Source organism: Ranitomeya variabilis, chromosome 5 (assembly GCF_051348905.1).
Source record: "Ranitomeya variabilis isolate aRanVar5 chromosome 5, aRanVar5.hap1, whole genome shotgun sequence".
NCBI lineage: Eukaryota > Metazoa > Chordata > Amphibia > Anura > Dendrobatidae > Ranitomeya > Ranitomeya variabilis.
The window spans coordinates 339,012,591-339,031,965 of NC_135236.1; the positions used below are offsets into that span (position 1 = coordinate 339,012,591).

Consider the following 19,375-nt stretch of genomic DNA (forward strand, 5'->3'; position numbering starts at 1 on the left):
CAACAGGACCATTTCCAGTTATCTGTTTAATGGTTGGACAAGTTGTACTTGCTTTGGCTCCCGATGAAAAATTCAGAATTGCAAATTCCACATTCAATGAAACACAGATAGATTACGAAGGCCGAGATGCTGCGAGAGTCGTCATATCAAGCACTTTGTGCTTCCTGATAGGAATAATACAGGTAGTACATTTAATATCTCTGGAAATCACCTAAACTGTACAATTTCTGCATTGTCCAGGTATGCCCAGAGTCTTCAAAATAATCTGCAGCGACATTTGCATTACAGATGGGTAAATGCCCAGCAAGTCTGCAACATAATAGGCATGCTCCAGTTTTAAAAATTCACCACTTGCCTTTAAATCATCAGTGGAATAATTTGCTGCCTATGAATGTATATTCATACAGTTTTTGATTTTTTACTAATTAACCTTTTGCCAATGTAGCCCTTTTGTTTTTCAATTTGGTGTCAGTTTACTGTCTTGATGTCATTTTATTTTTCTGTTTCATTGCGAATGGTTTATTGGCAGCTGCTAAGGGAACAGTGAAGTGACAGCATCATGGGCTTGTAGTCATCATGGGACGCTATGGTGGGAATTTATTATGCCCTTCAAGCCTCAAATGTGTCACAAGAGGTATATGTGCAAAATTGTAGATTGCACCTGAAATCTATGGCAGACCTAAGCGCCAGTCAGCACTTTTTTATTATGTAGAATTTCAACATGCTGGATTCTTTGAATGATGATTCCAGCACATCAGTCTTGCAATATAATCCTCCTACAGGTGCATGGACGCATGAGCTTGTCAGACGGTAATGGTGAAAAGATATCCGGCCCTCCGTAAGTGGGCTAAAATATTCTAATTAATTTCAGGAACTTAAATATAGACAAGACGCCCCAATCACCAAAACTGAGCTGTCCTGTCTAGATTTATGTTCTTGAAATAAATTTGATGACTTTAGTCCACTCCTGGAGTGCCGGATATCTTTTCAGTGCTAAATCCTTGTTTTTAAGGCAGCTGCCAAAGTAGTGTGGGCACCTTTAAGGGTATGTGTCCACGTTCAGGTTTGCTTCAGGCTTTGGTCAGGATTTTATGCAGGTAAAATCCTGACCAAAACTGCACCTGAGGTCACTGGCAGGTCACCTGCGGTGTTCCTGCGTGTTTTGCTCATTGTAGCAACATGCTGCGTTCTGAAAAAACGCAACGCATGTGCGTTTTTGCGGGAAAAACGCATGCGTTTTTTAATGCACAGTGGAGATGGGATTTCATGAAATCCCCTCCACTATGCTGTAACATCTGGACGCTGCATTTTTTACGCTGCGGCTCAGCGCTGCGTCAAAAACGCAGCGTTTCCTGAACGTGGACACATACCCTTAGGGAACCTGACAACTGATACATGCTGCTCAATAGACAGACAGCATGTATCAGACGCTGGCTGTGTGTCTTTAGACATATGGATTTAACTTTGCATGTTTTGATGTTTCAGAGGAAAACAAGTATAGTAGCTGCTGGGTACCCATCCGCACGGGAGACTAGTTGGACTACTTGGACAGGCGGCGTGGTGGCTTCTCCTTGCCTGCCTCCCTGGAATAACAAGTCTCTTCCTGCGTGCGTTTATAGAGAAAGACCTGTCACTCAAGGGGAGCGGGTAGGCAGAATCCACCAGGGACCCACCTGTCCAACTAGTCTCCTATTAAGCTGTTTCTCTCTGAAACTCCGCAGCGTTTCAGAGTCAAACCTACCTGGCTGAGATCGTACATCCAATGCCCGTGGATGGAGCAGAATGTAGGCGCCGTGAGCTTCCCTTCAATCTGTGTAGCATGCATATTATTCGTGCACCACTTTCCACCGGCAGAACTGGAGATTTAACCATTCTTTGCGTTTTTCGTTTCTTATCACCAGTTTGTATTAGGGGCACTGCAGTTTGGCTTTGTTGTCAGGTACCTCGGAGATCCATTAGTTCGAGGATTTACCACAGCTGCTGCTTTCCAAGTATTCATCTCACAGATCAAACTGATTTTCAACATCCCCTCAACAAACTACAGCGGAGTGATGTCAATATTTTATGTAAGTCCTGAAACTGAATCCTACAGTATTACACTAGGTCTTCTTGTTCTCTCATATCTCTTACACTTTGTATCCACATATTAGGCTGTGTGCACACGTTGCTGATTTTTCGAGATAAAAATGCTATAAAACCGCAAAAAAACAGCATATAATATGCATCCCATCATTTAGAATGAATTCTGCATGTTTTGTGCACATGATACGTTTTTTTCCGCCAAAAAAACGCATCGCGGTAAAAAACGCAGCATGTTCATTAATTTTGCATTTTTTTTGCGGATTTCCCACTATAAAATGCATTGGGAAATGTCCGTAAAAAAACGCATCAAAAACGCACCAAAAACGAGGCAAAAACGCGTAAGAAACGCATGCAGATTTCTTGCAGAAAATTTCAGGTTTTTCTCAGGAATTTTCTGCCAGAAATCCTAAACGTGTGCACATAGCCTTATATTCACATGATACTGACCTGTATTACTCAGTATATTGTGCTTAAAAGAAGTCTGTATTGTGTCATCCTGAAATGTGTAAAGAGATATTTCCTATACTTGTTAGTGCAATACTAAGCATCTGATTTTATTTTTTTTTAGACAATCATTGATATCTTTGCAAAAATTAGTAAAACAAACTTTGCAGATCTTACGGCCGGATTGATAACTTTAGTGTTATGTTTGGTCGTGAAAGAGTTAAACGAGAGATATAAACATATTTTTCGCATTCCTATTCCCATTGAAGTCATCGTGGTAAGTGGATTTCTACATTCTGGATGTCAAATTATATTTAGAAATAGTCTGATTTTGTTAGCTAGTTGGGATTTTTAATAATTGTCAATAAGAAATAATAAGAAATTCAGGCATGGTTTAACATACAGTTAGGTCCATATATATTTGGACAGAGACAACATTTTTCTAATTTTGGTTATAGAGATTACCACAATGAATTTTAACCAAAACAATTCAGATGCAGTTGAAGTTCAGACTTTCAGCTTTCATTTGAGGGTATCCACATTAAAATTGGATGAAGGGTTTAGGAGTTTCAGCTACTTAACATGTGCCACCCTGTTTTTAAAGGGACCAAAAGTAATTGGACAGATTAAATAGTTTTAAATAAAATGTTCATTTCTAGTACTTGGTTGAAAACCCTTTGTTGGCAATGACTGCCTGCAGTCTTGATCTCATGGACATCACCAGACGCTGTGTTTCCTCCTTTTTGATGCTCTGCCAGGCCTTCACTGCGGTGGTTTTCAGTTGCTGTTTGTTTGTGGGCCTTTCTGTCTGAAGTTTAGTCTTTAACAAGTGAAATGCATGCTCAATTGGGTTGAGATCAGGTGACTGACTTGGCCATTCAAGAATATTCCACTTCTTTGCTTTAATTAACTCCTGGGTTGCTTTGGCTTTATGTTTTGGGTCATTGTCCATCTGTAGTATGAAACGACGACCAATCAGTTTGGCTGCATTTGGCTGGATCTGAGCACACAGTATGGTTCTGAATACCTCAGAATTCATTCAGCTGCTTTTGTCCTGTGTCACATCATCAATAAACACTAGTGACCCAGTGCCACTGGCAGCCATGCATGCCCAAGCCATCACACTGCCTCCACCATGTTTTACAGATGATGTGGTATGCTTTGGATCATGAGCTGTACCACGCCTTCGCCATACTTTTCTCTTGCCATCATTCTGGTAGAGGTTGATCTTTGTTTCATCTGTCCAAAGAATGTTATTCCAGAACTGTGCTGGCTTTTTTAGATGTTTTTAAGCAAAGTCCAGTCTAGCCTTTTTCTTCTTGATGCTTATGAGTGGCTGGCACCGTGCAGTGAACCCTCTGTATTTACTTTCATGTAGTCTTCTCTTTATGGTAGATTTGGATATTGATGCGCCGACCTCCTGGAGAGTGTTGTTCACTTGGTTAGCCTTTGTGAAGGGGTTTCTCTTCAGCATGGAGATTATTCTGCGATCACCCACCACTGTTGTCTTCCGTGGGCGCCCAGGTCTTTTTGCATTGTTGAGTTCACCAGTGCTTTCTTTCTTTCTCAGGATGTACCAAACTGTAGATTTTGCCACTCCTAATATTGTAGCAATTTCTCGGATGGGTTTTTTATGTTTTCGCAGCTTAAGGATGGCTTGTTTCATCTGCATGGAGAGCTCCTTTGACCGCATGTTTACTTCACAGCAAAACCTTCCAAATGCAAGCACCACACCTCAAATCAACTCCAGGCCTTTTATCTGCTTAATTGAGAATGACATAACGAAGGGATTGCCCACACCTGTCCATGAAATAGCCTTGGAGTCAATTGTCCAATTACTTTTGGTCCCTTTAAAAACAGGGTGGCACAGGTTAAGGAGCTGAAACTCCTAAACTCTTCATCCAATTTTAATATGGATACCCTCAAATGAAAGCTGAAAGTCTGAACTTCAACTGCATCTGAATTGTTTTGTTTAAAATTCATTGTGGTAATGTCCATAACCAAAATTAGAAAAATGTTGTCTCTGTCCAAATATATATGGACCTAACTGTAGGTAGACACATAAAGGAAACCTGATGGCTGACTCATGTAGCTTGATCAATGGACAACATGTAAGATTGCAGCCAAGTATGTTTGACCCTGAAATGTGGCGGCCTGTCACAGAAAAATATACACACTCTCTATACGCACGCAGAGAAATCTGCCACTCAAGGGGAGCGGGTGCGGAGAAGCCCACCTGTCCAACTAATCTCCCCTGCACCTTTTAAAGTATTTTCTTTTTCTGCAATATCGCAGTGTTTCAGAGTCATACATAGCAGCCAGTGTCTGATATATACTGCCCGTGGATCAGGAAGCATGTACCAGCTATCAAGTTTCCTTTAAGTCTGTGAAGATGTGCCACCTAGGGAAGCAGTAGGACATATGGAGAATAAGACTGCCCTCTAGTGGAATTCTTCTAAACGTCTAGTTAGGTGACCGATCTGACAACTGTATTGGAAAAATATTTGTATTCATTCTGTTCTGTACCAAACGCAATATTATTTACATACTTTTGTAGACTACGAATTAAAAAAAATGCAAAAAATGATTATTAGAATGTAGCACTATAGAACAATGGTGAGTAATTCATTTTCTCAGGGGGCCACATGGGAAACTGGGACTGTAGTGGACGAACCAATTGGCTGATTGTAATTCTGCTCAGTACCAATTTTGTTGCTTTATAAAAAGCTGTAATTATATGGTTTTAATTAGCCATAGCTAGAAAGAAGAGCTTGTTGCAATAAATCTTAGTAACATATATTAGCAGTAGCCGTCAAAGAACTATATCTGCAGCAGTAATCATCCCTCAGGTGCCGATCCCTCTACATCTCACCCTGGGTCCCTGTCCCCGAGGGCTGGACAGAGACAGCCAAAGGACTGAATAGTGACTACAGTAATTTACTCAGTCTGTAATCCAGGATAACATTTTAAATAGCAAAGAGAAAGTGAGGGATCTGAGCCATTCTACTACACCCATAACCTCCCTCACATGCAGTAAATATTGCAAGAGACGAGTGTGAGGTCACTTACTGTTTTGTAAGATCAGGGTATTGGTCTTCCAAAATATAATGAGTTTATGCATGAAAGTAAAGGACAGCTTTAATCAAAGAGCATACAACTGCTAGATTTTTTTTACACATTTTTGCAGTTTATTTTTTATTGTTAAAAATGCTATGAATGTTTTGCATCTGTCCCAAGACTGCTTATTCATCCATATTTAAAGTAGTACGCATCCCATTAAAGTTTTTATCCTTTTAATATATCTCAGTCATCACATTATATAGCACTATATACTTACAATTGCTCATTTTGCCTTTCTACCCAGCTAATTCTTCTCTATTTTCGCTGCTCTTGACTCATGACCCAGCTGCTGCCTTTTCCTCTGCCAGGGACTTTTGCAGTAATGACTTTTCAGGGAAAAGAGACATCCTGTTTCAACATAGAGCTTAGAAGGATTTAGCTAGTCTATTTCTAATCACACTTTTTCAGATTTTTTTTTAAGTCTGTTGTAAAATGTCAGAGAAATGATCACTCCTAGAGTATGCAACATTTTCAAAAACATATGCCATGGATCCAAAAAATACACTTAGGCCGGGGTCACACCTAGCGTAGGAAAATACGGTCTGTTTTTTACGGCCAAGATAAGCAGAAAAGTTCCTGAGCAGTGATCCGTATTCAAAGCAAGGATGCGATTTTTTTTCTCAAAAAATTATCCGTGTGTCATCCGTAAGGCATCTGCATGGCATCCGTGTGGCGAGATTTTCTCACCGGCTTGCAAAATGGACATAGAATGGATCCATGGGATCAAATATTCGTGAATACATATATACAGTCTATGTGAGTGAGACACACACACACACATATATATATATATATATATATATATATATACAGTATATATATATATATATACAGTGCCTACAAGTAGTATTCAACCCCCTACAGATTTAGCAGGTTTAATAAGGTGCAAATAAGTTAGAGCCTTCAAACTTCAAACAAGAGCAGGATTTATTAACAGATGCATAAATCTTACAAACCAAAAAGTTTTGTTGCTCAGTTAAATTTTTATAAATTTTAAACATAAAAGTGTGGGTCAATTATTATTCAACCCCTAGGTTTAATATTTTGTGGAATAACCTTTGCTTGCAATTACAGCTAATAATCGTCTTTTCTAAGACCTGATCAGGCCGGCACAGGTCTCTGGAGTTATCTTGGCCCACTCCTCCATGCAGATCTTCTCCAAGTTATCTAGGTTCTTTGGGTGTCTTATGTGGACTTTAATCTTGAGCTCCTTCCACAAGTTTTCAATTGGGTTAAGGTCAGGAGACTGACTAGGCCACTGCAACACCTTGATTTTTTGCCTCTTGAACCAGGCCTTGGTTTTCTTGGCTGTGTGCTTTGGGTCGTTGTCTTGTTGGAAGATGAAATGACGACCCATCTTAAGATCCTTGATGGAGGAGCGGAGGTTCTTGGCCAAAATCTCCAGGTAGGCCGTGCTATCCATCTTCCCATGGATGCGAACCAGATGGCCAGGCCCCTTGGCTGAGAAACAGCCCCACAGCATGATGCTGCCACCACCATGCTTGACTGTAGGGATGGTATTCTTGGGGTCGTATGCAGTGCCATCCAGTCTCCAAATGTCACGTGTGTGGTTGGCACCAAAGATCTCGATCTTGGTCTCATCAGACCAGAGAACCTTAAACCAGTCAGTCTCAGAGTCCTCCATGATCATGAGCAAACTGTAGACGAGCCTTGACATGATGCTTTGAAAGTAAAGGTACCTTACGGGCTCGTCTGGAACGGAGACCATTGCGGTGGAGTACGTTACTTATGGTATTGACTGAAACCAATGTCCCCACTGCCATGAGATCTTCCCGGAGCTCCTTCCTTGTTGTCCTTGGGTTAGCCTTGACTCTTCGGACAAGCCTGGCCTCGGCACGGGAGGAAACTTTCAAAGGCTGTCCAGGCCGTGGAAGGCTAACAGTAGTTCCATAAGCCTTCCACTTCCGGATGATGCTCCCAACAGTGGAGACAGGTAGGCCCAACTCCTTGGAAAGGGTTTTGTACCCCTTGCCAGCCTTGTGACCCTCCACGATCTTGTCTCTGATGGCCTTGGAATGCTCCTTTGTCTTTCCCATGTTGACCATGTATGAGTGCTGTTCACAAGTTTGGGGAGGGTCTTAAATAGTCAGAAAAGGCTGGAAAAAGAGATAATTAATCCAAACATGTGAAGCTCATTGTTCTTTGTGCCTGAATTACTTCTGAATACTTTAGGGGAACCAAACAGAATTCTGGGGGGTTGAGGGGTTGAATAATAAATGACCCTCTGAAAGAACTTTTCACAATTTAAAAAAAAAAAATAAACAAAGAAATAACATTCTTTTTTGCTGCAGTGCATTTCACACTTCCAGGCTGATCTACAGTCCAAATGTCACAATGCCAAGTTAATTCCAAATGTGTAAACCTGCTAAATCTGCAGGGGGTTGAATACTACTTGTAGGCAATGTATATTTAATACAGAGCTAGATAGCAGAAAAGCCGTTAATTCAATTGCCAGCTTTTGCCATCTCCTTATCAAACCCGACAGGATATGAGACATGGATTACATACAGTAAACCATTTCATATCCGTTATATTTTTACATATTCCTCACTAATACTGTAATGTTGGGAGTGTGTGTGTGTGTGTGTGCAAAATTTGGGAGTGCTAGGTGTTAAAATAAAGGGTTAAATCACGGAAAAAAACTGGCATGGGCTTCTGCGCAATTTTCTCCTCCAGAGTGGGAAAGCCAGTGATTGAGGGCAGATATTACTAGCCTAGAGAGGGACCATGGCTATTGGTCCCCCCTGGCTACAAATATCTGCCCTCAGCCACCCCAGAAAAGGCACATCTGTAAGATGCGCCTATTCTGGCACTTAGCCTCTCTCTTCCCACTCCCGAGTAGCGGTGGGATATGGGGTAATAAAGAGTTAATGTCACCTTGCTAATGTAAGGTGACATTAAAGGGAACCTGTCACCCCCAAAATCGAAGATGAGCTAAGCCCACCAGCATCAGGGGCTTATCTACAGCATTCCGTAATGCTGTAGATTACCCCCCGATGTAACCTGAAAGATGAGAAAAAGAGGTTAGATTATACTCACCTGGGGGGCGGTCCGGTTCCGATGGGTGTCGCGGTCTGGGGCCTCCCATCTTCATAGGATGACATCCTTTTCTTGTATTCACCCTGCGGCTCCGGCGGAGGTGTACTTTGTCTGCCCTGTTGAAGGCAGAGCAAAGTACTGCAGTGCGCAGGCGCTGGGCTTCTCTGACCTTTCCCGACGAATGTACACTGCAGTACTTTGCTCTGCCCTCAACAGAACAGACAAAGTACGCCTGTGCCGGAGCCGCAGTGTGAATACAAGAAGAGGACGTCATCGTAAGAAGATGGGAGGCCCCTAACCGGACCGCGACGCCCATCGGACCGGACCGCAGCAGGACCGCCCCTGGGTGAGTATAATATAACCTCTTTTTCTCATCTTACAGGATACATCGGGGGCTTATCTACAGCATTCAGGAATGCTGTAGATTAGCCCTGATGCTGGTGGGCTTAGCTCATCTTCCATTTTGGGGGTGACAGGTTCCCTTTAAGCCTGGTTAATAATGGAGAGGTGTCAATAAGACACCTATCCATTATTAATACAATATTAACGAAGGGTTAAAAAAACACACACACACACACATTAGGAAAAAAGTATTTTAATGAAATAAATACACATGGTGTTGTAATATCTTTATTATACGCTCAATCCAAATGACGACCCTTGTCTTCTGAAAAAAAGTTAAAATAAAAAACAACAATATCCCATACCTGTCCGCCGTACAGTCATGTCCCATGATGTAAATCCATCTGAAGGGGTTAAATAATTTTACAACCAGGAGCCTGCTAATGCAGCTGCCCCTGGCTGTAAAAACTGGGGAATTAATGGAATGCAGGGAAACGTAGCTAACTAGACTTGTGGTGCTTCGCCCCCTGCTGGCATAACATCCAATGAACTCTAGCATGGGAAAATATTCTGAAAAATTCCCACAAAATTCTCACAATTCTCTCAAGTCACACGCATGGTCCGTGTGTAATCCATATGTTTCTCGCCCCCATAGACTTTCATTGGCGGATTTTTTGTGCAATACGCTGATAAACGCAGCATGCTGCGATTTTCTCAGCCCGTAAAATACGGCCAGGAAATATACAGCAGATAGGAGCTGCCCCATAGAGAAACATTGATCAGCGTGCAATGCGGGTTTTTTTGCGCCTCTCATACGTCCGTAAAACTCTCTAGTGTGACCCTGGCCTTAAAGTGAAAAAAGAAACAGGAAACCCCAGCATCACCACTCCCCAAAAAACTGTTTCAAATTCAGTTTATATTTTACCATTGGCAAAAAATCTTCTAAAAACTATCATGATAAACAATGCATAACAAATGATGCTTTTCATAAAAGCGATTTATGTAAAAACACCCTTAGGCTAAGCTCACACATGTGTATTAAAAAATCGTCAGTTTTTTTATGGATGAAAATAGGATGATTTGTCATCTATATTGTATCTGAATGACAATCATTTTTTACACATCAGCAGTGAATAAAAGACCACATATAGTCTCAGATGGTAATAATCACAATGTATCTGTAAAAATCAGATGCTATACAGTTGATCCGTATGGGATCCAATCTTTAGACTTGAATTGTCGAGTCTCATCCAAAATATGAAAGAGATAAGTGCATGCTGTCATTTTTCCATGCGGACATTCAGTCCATGTAAAATGATGGTCACCAGAACAGCCCTATTGTATAACATTGGTCAGTATGTGCTGTCCGTGTGATGTCCATTTTTTCCATGGATAACTAGTGTTGAGCATTCCGATACCGCAAGTATCGGTATCGGCCGATACTTAGCGGTATCGGAATTCCGATACCGAGATCCGATACTTGCCGCGTATCGGATACCGGAATCGGAAGTTCCCAGGATTCAAACTGCACAAATTTGTACGAAATCAGCCAATGAGAATGATTCCAAGTGTGGGCACATCCTGTTCAGCATGGAGGGCCTGAAACTACTGGCAAGGCTGTGATTGGCTGCTGAAATGATGTCATGATGCAGTTTAAAAGTCGCTGGCGCCATTTTTCGCTCACTCTGCTGTGAATTCAGTTAGTGACAGGACGCTGTTTGCTGACTGAGGGCCAGTTTAGAGATAGCGATTTGCTTCTTTGTGCTTTTCAAAGGCTAATTTAGCAACCGCTGTGTTCACCTACTAATCACCTTGCTTTTGCCTTGTAGCGCTGTTTTCACAGCGATCTGCAAGGTCTGTGTGTGTGTGTGTGTGTGTGTGTGAGTGCAGCCCACTCTCTAGTCTGAGTGCAGCCATTGGCCATCCATAGCTGGTTGTATTCAGTTCAGGGAGGGTGGTTCATTGCCTCATACTGTTCTTTTTTTTTTTTTTTTTTCAAGTAGTCTGCTGCTCATTTTTTCAAAAAATTCCTATTAGTGTCTTTCCACCCGTCTCCAGCTAACTTGTGGAAAAACACTACATAGGATAACGTAGAGGAGGGTTTTTGGGCCTTGCAGCGCCGTTTACGGCTGTCTGCACGGTCTCCGTGTGACTGCAGCTCGCCCTGTAGTCTGTGAGCAGCCATAGCCTGGTTGTCTCCAGCTCAGGGTTCTTCACTGCGTCATACCGTAAAATCAATTTTCCTTTTGTTTTAAGTAGTGCAGGCTGCTGCACATTTTTTCAAAAAATTCCTATTAGTGTCTTTCCACCCGTCTCCAGCTAACTTGTGGAAAAACACTACATAGGATAACGTAGAGGAGGGTTTTTGGGCCTTGCAGCGCCGTTTACGGCTGTCTGCACGGTCTCCGTGTGACTGCAGCTCGCCCTGTAGTCTGTGAGCAGCCATAGCCTGGTTGTCTCCAGCTCAGGGTTCTTCACTGCGTCATACCGTAAAATCAATTTTCCTTTTGTTTTAAGTAGTGCAGGCTGCTGCACATTTTTTCAAAAAATTCCTATTAGTGTCTTTCCACCCGTTTCCAGCTAACTTGTGGAAAAACACTACATAGGATAACGTAGAGGAGGGTTTTTGGGCCTTGCAGCGCCGTTTACGGCTGTCTGCACGGTCTCCGTGTGACTGCAGCTCCCCCTGTAGTCTGTGAGCAGCCATAGCCTGGTTGTCTCCAGCTCAGGGTTCTTCACTGAGTCATACCGTAAAATCAATTTTCCTTTTGTTTTAAGTAGTGCAGGCTGCTGCACATTTTTTCCAAAAATTCCTATTAGTGTCTTTCCACCTGTCTCCAGCTAACTTGTGGAAAAACACTACATAGGATAACGTAGAGGAGGGTTTTTGGGCCTTGCAGCGCCGTTTACGGCTGTCTGCACGGTCTCCGTGTGACTGCAGCTCGCCCTGTAGTCTGTGAGCAGCCATAGCCTGGTTGTCTCCAGCTCAGGGTTCTTCACTGCGTCATACCGTAAAATCAATTTTCCTTTTGTTTTAAGTAGTGCAGGCTGCTGCACATTTTTTCCAAAAATTCCTATTAGTGTCTTTCCACCTGTCTCCAGCTAACTTGTGGAAAAACACTACATAGGATAACGTAGAGGAGGGTTTTTGGGCCTTGCAGCGCCGTTTACGGCTGTCTGCACGGTCTCCGTGTGACTGCAGCTCTCTCTGTTGTCAGTTCAGCCCCCAAAAAATAAATAAATAATAAAGTTCACCAAACACACCAGTGACACCACTTTACATTTGTGTAGGCCACATTAGCACTTATTAAAGTCTAGTCCACACTTTAGAAAATTAGTGTTTCTTATACCTGTTAGGAGTTGTTCAGGAATAAGCACACAAAGCCGTTAGTACTTTTCTGCTTATCTTTATCAGTCAACCAAGATGAAGAAGGCAGTGAGTAAGGCACGTGGGCGTGGGCGCGGAGCAGGGAGAGGACGTGGGGATTCTGTGCCTGCTGCGGGCACCGGTGACTCATCAGCACCCACTTTCACCAGGGAACAGTCCTTCATGCGCAGCTTTGTCGCAGAGCGCCGTACACCGCTACTGCGTGAAGACCAAATTGAAGCCGTTGTCGGATGGATGGCAGCTAATGCATCAACTTCAATTAGTGCCACATCCTCTCAGACACAGAGCACTGGAGAGCAGCCATCTGTCTCTTCACCACCTGCCAAATTGCCCAGGCAGACAGAGATCCCAGGACAGGAGCCGTCTCTACTTCTGTTCTCTGAATCTCTTGGCTTGGAAACAGGGGGCCAGCCAAGCAGCATTGGAGAAATGGAAGAAGAGGCAGGGTGCAATGATGCCCAACCGCTATTTCTCTCTTCCTCTGAAGAGGCGGGTGGGCCAGTGCCTCCGGTCACCACATCGCAGGACGCATCCGCTGATGACACTCAGGTGCCACTTTCTGGTGCGTGCTCTGCTGCTGAGACTACCCAGGAGGAGCAGTTGGGGGCAGAGGGTAGTGTAGATGATGAGGTCCTTGACCCATCTTGGCGTGAGGGACAGGAAGGTGGTGGGAGCAACTCTGAGGAAGAGATTCCCCGTACGGCCCAAAGAGGGAGAGGGAGGGGGAAGACTGCGGATCCTGCAGCCTCCGCTTTGGCACCCGTTAGGAGCATGTCTCTTCCAAAAGCCAAAAAGGGCGCTCCCAAGACTTGCAGTGCCTGGTCCTTTTTTGACACAGTTGCAGATGACATTTGCTATGTCAAATGCAAGGTGTGTCATCACAAAGTCAAAAGAGGGAAAAATGTCAGCAACCTCAATACCTCCAACATGTGGAAACATGTGCGCACCAGGCACGCGGCGGAGTTAGAAAGACACACTGAAGAGCTAGGCCAACCAACAGCGGCAGCTACCACCTCTTCAGCTCGTGTTGCCTCTTCCTCCAGCTCACACGCAGCTGGTTCGGCTTCCTCCCAGGATCGCCGTGGAAGAACCTCTGGCCCTGTTGTCCAGAGACCCGCTGCAATTCCACCCGCAGCACCACTTTCCCAGTCATCCACACACTCCCAGCCCAGTGAACAGCCATCGGTAGTACAGGTATGGGAGAAAAGACGGCCATTCTCGTCACACCACCCACGAGCACAGGCTCTGACTGCAGGCATTGCCAAACTTCTGTCACTGGAAATGCTGTCATTCAGGCTGGTGGAGACTGACAGCTTCCGTGACTTGATGTCATTGGCAGTCCCACAGTACAATGTGCCCAGCCACTTTTACTTCAGCAGGCAAGCTGTCCCTGCCCTGCACAAGCATGTGGAGGGACACATAAAACACGCGCTACTGAATGCCGTCAGTAGCAAGGTCCACCTCACCACCGATGCATGGACCAGTCAACATGGACAGGGGCGATACCTTTCCCTCACTGCCCATTGGGTTAATGTCGTTGAGCCGGGTACAGATCGTGCGAGTGGCGCAGGACGTGTCCTGCCCACTCCAAGGATTGCAGGAATCCATTCTGTATGCATTGACTCCTCCTCTTACACCAGTTCCTCAGAATCATCGCTGCAGGAGCCGTCACAGTCCACATCCACATGGACCCGTGATGAACGTTTACCTGTTACGACCGACATGAGCACAGCCGTGGCCAAACGTCAACAGGCCGTCTTGAAATTAATTTCTTTGGGGAATCGAAGCCACACAGCACAGGAGCTCTGGAATGCCATCAAGCAGGAGAGCGATGTGTGGTTTGTGCCAGCGAATCCCCAGCCAGGCATGGTAGTGTGTGATAATGGCCGAAATCTGGTGGCAGCTCTGGGCCTCGGCAACCTCACTCACATCCCATGTCTGGCTCATGTGCTCAATTTAGTCGTGCAGAGTTTTTTGAGGGACTATCCGGATCTTGATGCACTGCTGCACAAGGTCCGCCTAGAGTGTGCTCACTTGCGGCGTTCCAGCACGGCAAAAGCGCGCATTGCGGCTCTGCATGCCGACACCGCCTGCCGGAACATCGCATCATATGTGACCTACCTACCAGGTGGAATTCCACGTTACATATGTTGGAGCGGTTGTGCGAGCAGCAGCAAGCTGTAATAGAGTACCAGCTGCATCAGGCGCAAAGAAGTCGCACTCAGCGCCGTTCAGACTTCACAACCACAGAGTGGGCCACTATGAATGACGTCTGCCAGGTTTTGCGTCCCTTCGATTATTCCACGCGGATGGCGAGTGCAGATGATGCACTAGTCAGCATGACTGTCCCCCTTATCTGCCTGCTTGAAAAATCACTGCAAGCGCTAAGGGATGATGTTGTGGAAGAGGTGGAGGATGAGGATTCACCATTTCCATCATCTTCTGGACAGTCAGCGCCACGTGGTTCCTCACAAACGCGTAGGCAGGGGACAGTTTGTGAGGAGGATGAGGAGGAGTCAATGGAGGAGGAAGACATCCGTCCAGAGGAGGGAGTTACACAATTGTCCAGTACTCAGTGTGTACAGCAAGGGTGGGGTGATGACGAGCGGGCAGAGATCACGCCTCCAGCAGGGGACAGCGTTTCTTGGGCAGTTGGCAGTCTGCAGCACATGGTGGATTACATGCTGCAGTGCCTGAGAAACGACCGCCGCATCGCCCACATTCTCAACATGTCTGATTATTGGGTGTTCACCCTCCTCGATCCTCGCTACCGCGACAACGTAGAAGGCCTCATCACACCGTTGAACCGGGAGCGAAAAATGCGGGAGTACCAAGACACACTGGTGAATTCCATCATCTTCTCCATTCCAAGTGAGAGAAGTGCTGCTAGTGCATTACAAAGCAGCTCAGTGCGTCCAGGCAGTGGTGGAGGCTCTGCACAAAGAGGGAGCAGAAGCAGTGCCTCTGCCCAAGACAAGACCAGTATGGCCCAACTGTGGCACAGTTTTCTGTGCCCGCCACAAAAGTCTACACCATCACAGACGGCTCCAGTCAGCAGGAGGCAACGGTTCCGTCAGATGGTGACAGACTACATGTCTTGCCCTCTTGCTGTACTCCCAGACGGCTCTTCACCTTTCAAGTTTTGGGTCTCAAAGCTGGATACATGGCCAGAGCTAAGCCAGTATGCATTGGAGGTGCTGGCTTGCCCTGCGGCTAGTGTATTATCGGAACGCGTCTTTAGTGCTGCAGGTGGAGTACTAACTGACCGTCGCATGCGACTATCCTCCGATAACGTTGACCGGCTTACTTTCCTGAAAATGAACAAGGCCTGGATCTCGCAGGAATTTGCCACTCCTCTTCCTGATTAAATAATTAGGTGACTGTCTACGTTATCCAGGTCTCCTGTTGTGTTCATCTTTCTACCACCTGAACTTAAATTCCTGGGCTCCAACACCGCCAGCTGAGGCTCAGAAGTGCCGTCTGCACAGTCAAAACATACGACCCAGTGTTATTGGGTTTCAGTAACGTCAGCTGATCCCCAGCTGTGTAGCCGGCAATGTGTCCTGCGACCGCCACGCTGACACAACAACTGAAATGTAAGGGAACCTGTCCCCCCCCCCTTCCCAAGGCGTTTGTTACTGAAAGAGCCGCCATGTGCAGCAGTAATGCTGCACAAGGAAAAGGTAGCTATTTTTGTTTAGCTCCTTGCACACGCAGAACTTAACACTTATAAAATGTGTCCACTGATACCGTAAAACCGTCCCGGAGGTGGGACTTTCCTTCGTAATATGACGCAGCACAGCTGTCATTCCTACCCCCTTGGCACCGTGCCCCGGCTCCTCAGCGTTGTTTGATTCCGTCACGGAGCCTGCACTGTTATGTTATCCCTTGGCCAGGCACACTTAGCGCTGCCCATCTTCTGACATCATTTGGTGTCAGGCTGGCTGCGCCTGTGCGGCCGCGCTGGCCGAGAGCCCACCTCGCACTGTCTTCTGATTTAATCCCACTGGGGGCCTGAGATCCATGGACATGCGCAGTGCATATCTGAACCTCCGCCTCTCACTCATCTCCCTACGCCTTCTTCAGACTGTGCGCCGTCAGCTGATCCCTAATAGCATGCCACGGCCGTGACGCCGCACAGTCTGAAGAAGCCGTAGGGAGGGGAGTGAGAGGCGAGGATATGCACTGCGCATGGCCACGGATCCCAGGCCTGCGGTGGGATTACATTAGACGACACTGCGAGGCGGGCTCTCGGCCAGCGCGGCCGCACAGGCGCAGCCAGCCTGACACCAAATGATGTCAGAAGATGGGCAGCGCTAAGTGTGCCTGGCCAAGGGATAACATAACAGCGCAGGCTCCGGGACGGAATCAAACAACGCTGAGGAGCCGGGGCACGGCGCCGGGGGGGTAAGAATGACAGCTGTGCTGCGTCATGTTACGAAGGAAAGTCCCACCTCCGGGACGGTCTTACGGTTTCAGGGGACACATTTTATAAGTGTTTAGCTCTGTGTTTGCAAGGAGCATAATGAAAAGAGCCACCTTTTCCTTTTGCATCTTTTGTGCTGCACAAGCTGGCTCTTTCAGCTACAAACTCCTTGGGGGGGGGTTAAAGGTTCCCTTTCGACTTTCTCCAATCAGGCTTCGGCCTACATTGTGTTCCTCTGCTTCTCCTGCTGTCCCTGGGCTCCAACACCGCTAGTTGTTGCCTGGTAGTGCTGTACGCACAGTCAACAGTCGCTCCTCTGTTATTGGGGTTCAGTAACGTCAGCTGTTCCCCAGCTGTGTGTGTGGCAATCCCTCCTATCTCCCCCACCTCCTCCTCCTCCTGCTGTCCCTGGGCTCCAACACCGCTAGTTGCCGTCCAGAAGTGCTGTCCGCACAGTCCCAACAGTCCCTCCTCTGTTATTGGGGTTCAGTAACGTCAGCTGTTCCCCAGCTGTGTGTGTGGCAATCCCTCCTATCTCCTCCACCTCCTCCTCCTCCTGCTGTCCCTGGGCTCCAACTCCGCTAGTTGCCGTCCAGAAGTGCTGTCCGCACAGTCCCAACAGTCCCTCCTCTGTTATTGGGGTTCAGTAACGTCAGCTGTTCCCCAGCTGTGTGTGTGGCAATCCCTCCTATCTCCTCCACCTCCTCCTCCTCCTGCTGTCCCTGGGCTCCAACACCGCTAGTTGCTGTCCAGAAGTGCTGTCCGCACAGTCCCAACAGTCGCTCCTCTGTTATTGGGGTTCAGTAACGTCAGCTGTTCCCCAGCTGTGTGTGTGGCAATCCCTCCTATCTCCTCCACCTCCTCCTCCTCCTGTCCCTGGGCTCCAACACCGCTAGTTGCTGTCCAGAAGTGCTGTCCGCACAGTCCCAACAGTCGCTCCTCTGTTATTGGGGTTCAGTAACGTCAGCTGTTCCCCAGCTGTGTGTGTGGCAATCCCTCCTATCTCCTCCACCACCTCCTCCTCCTCCTGTCCCTGGGCTCCAACACCGCTAGTTGCTGTCCAGAAGTGCTGTCCGCACAGTCCCAACAGTCGCTCCTCTGTTATTGGGGTTCAGTAACGTCAGCTGTTCCCCAGCTGTGTGTGTGGCAATCCCTCCTATCTCCTCCACCTCCTCCTCCTCCTGTCCCTGGGCTCCAACACCGCTAGTTGCTGTCCAGAAGTGCTGTCCGCACAGAGCCAAACACCTCGCCAATGTGTTAGTGGGGTTCAGCACCGCCAGCTGTTCCCCTGCTGTGTATACGGCAACGTGTCATGCGACCGCCACGCAGGCACAACATCTTAAATTTAAGGGAACCTGTCCCCCCCCCCCAAGGCGTTTGTTACTGAAAGAGCCACCTTGTGCAGCAGTAATGATGCAAATGGAAAAAGTGCCTCTTTTCGTGGTGCTCCTTGCACATGCTGAACCTAACACTTATGAAATGTGTCCCCTCACACCCTTAAACCATCCGGTAGGTGGAACTTTCCTTTGTCATGTGACGCAGCACAGCCGTCATTCTTACCCCCTTGGCGCAGTGCGCCGCCTCCTCAGCATTGTTTGAATCTGTCCCGGAGCCTGCGCTGTTAGGTTAGCCCTTGGCCATGCACACATTTTGCGCTGGCTGTCTTCTGACATCATTTGGTGTCAGGCTGGCTGCGCATGTGCGACCGCGCTGGCCGAGAGCCCGCCTCGCATTGTCTTCTGATTTAATCCCACTGGGGGCCTGAGATCCATGGACATGCGCAGTGCATATCTGAACCTCCGCCTCTCACTCATCTCCCTACGCCTTCTTCAGACTGTGCGCCGTCAGCTGATCCCTAATAGCATGCCACGGCCGTGACGCCGCACAGTCTGAAGAAGCCGTAGGGAGGGGAGTGAGAGGCGAGGATATGCACTGCGCATGGCCACGGATCCCAGGCCCGCGGTGGGATTACATTAGATGACACTGCGAGGCGGGATCTCTGCCAGCGCGGACGCACAGGCGCAGCCAGCCTGACACCAAATGATGTCAGAAGATGGGCAGCGCTAAGTGTGCCTGGCCAAGGGATAACATAACAGCACAGGCTCCGGGACAGATTCAAACAACGCTGAGGAGCCGGGGCACGGCGCCAAGGGGGCAGGAATGACAGCTGTGCTGCGTCATATTACGAAGGAAAGTCCCACCTCCGGGACGGTCTCACGGTTTCAGGGGACACATTTTATAAGTGTTTAGTTCTGTGTTTGCAAGGAGCATAATGAAAAGAGCCACCTTTTCCTTTTGCATCTTTTGTGCTGCACAAGCTGGCTCTTTCAGCTACAAACGCCTGGGGGGGGGGGGGGGGGTTAAAGGTTCCCTTTCAACTTGCTCCAGTGCAGGCTTCGGCCTACACTCCGCTCCCCCTGCTCCTCCTGCTGACCCTGGGCTCTAACACCGCCAGTTGGGGCCCAGATGTGCTAGCTGCACAGAGAAAAAAACACCAGCCAATGTGTCAGTGG

General features: G+C 46.9%; 1 protein-coding gene across 2 annotated transcripts in view; it reads left to right on the forward strand.

Annotated features, from left to right (window-relative positions):
* The window catches only part of LOC143775967 (pendrin-like), a 271,334-nt gene that overhangs the window by 185,948 nt on the left and 66,011 nt on the right, over positions 1-19,375 (forward strand). For both annotated transcript variants that reach the window (XM_077264781.1, XM_077264783.1), the window contains exons 5-7: positions 7-182; positions 1,902-2,066; positions 2,651-2,803. In XM_077264781.1, the coding sequence (XP_077120896.1) occupies positions 7-182; positions 1,902-2,066; positions 2,651-2,803 (494 nt within the window). The remainder of the gene's footprint in view (positions 1-6; positions 183-1,901; positions 2,067-2,650; positions 2,804-19,375) is intronic.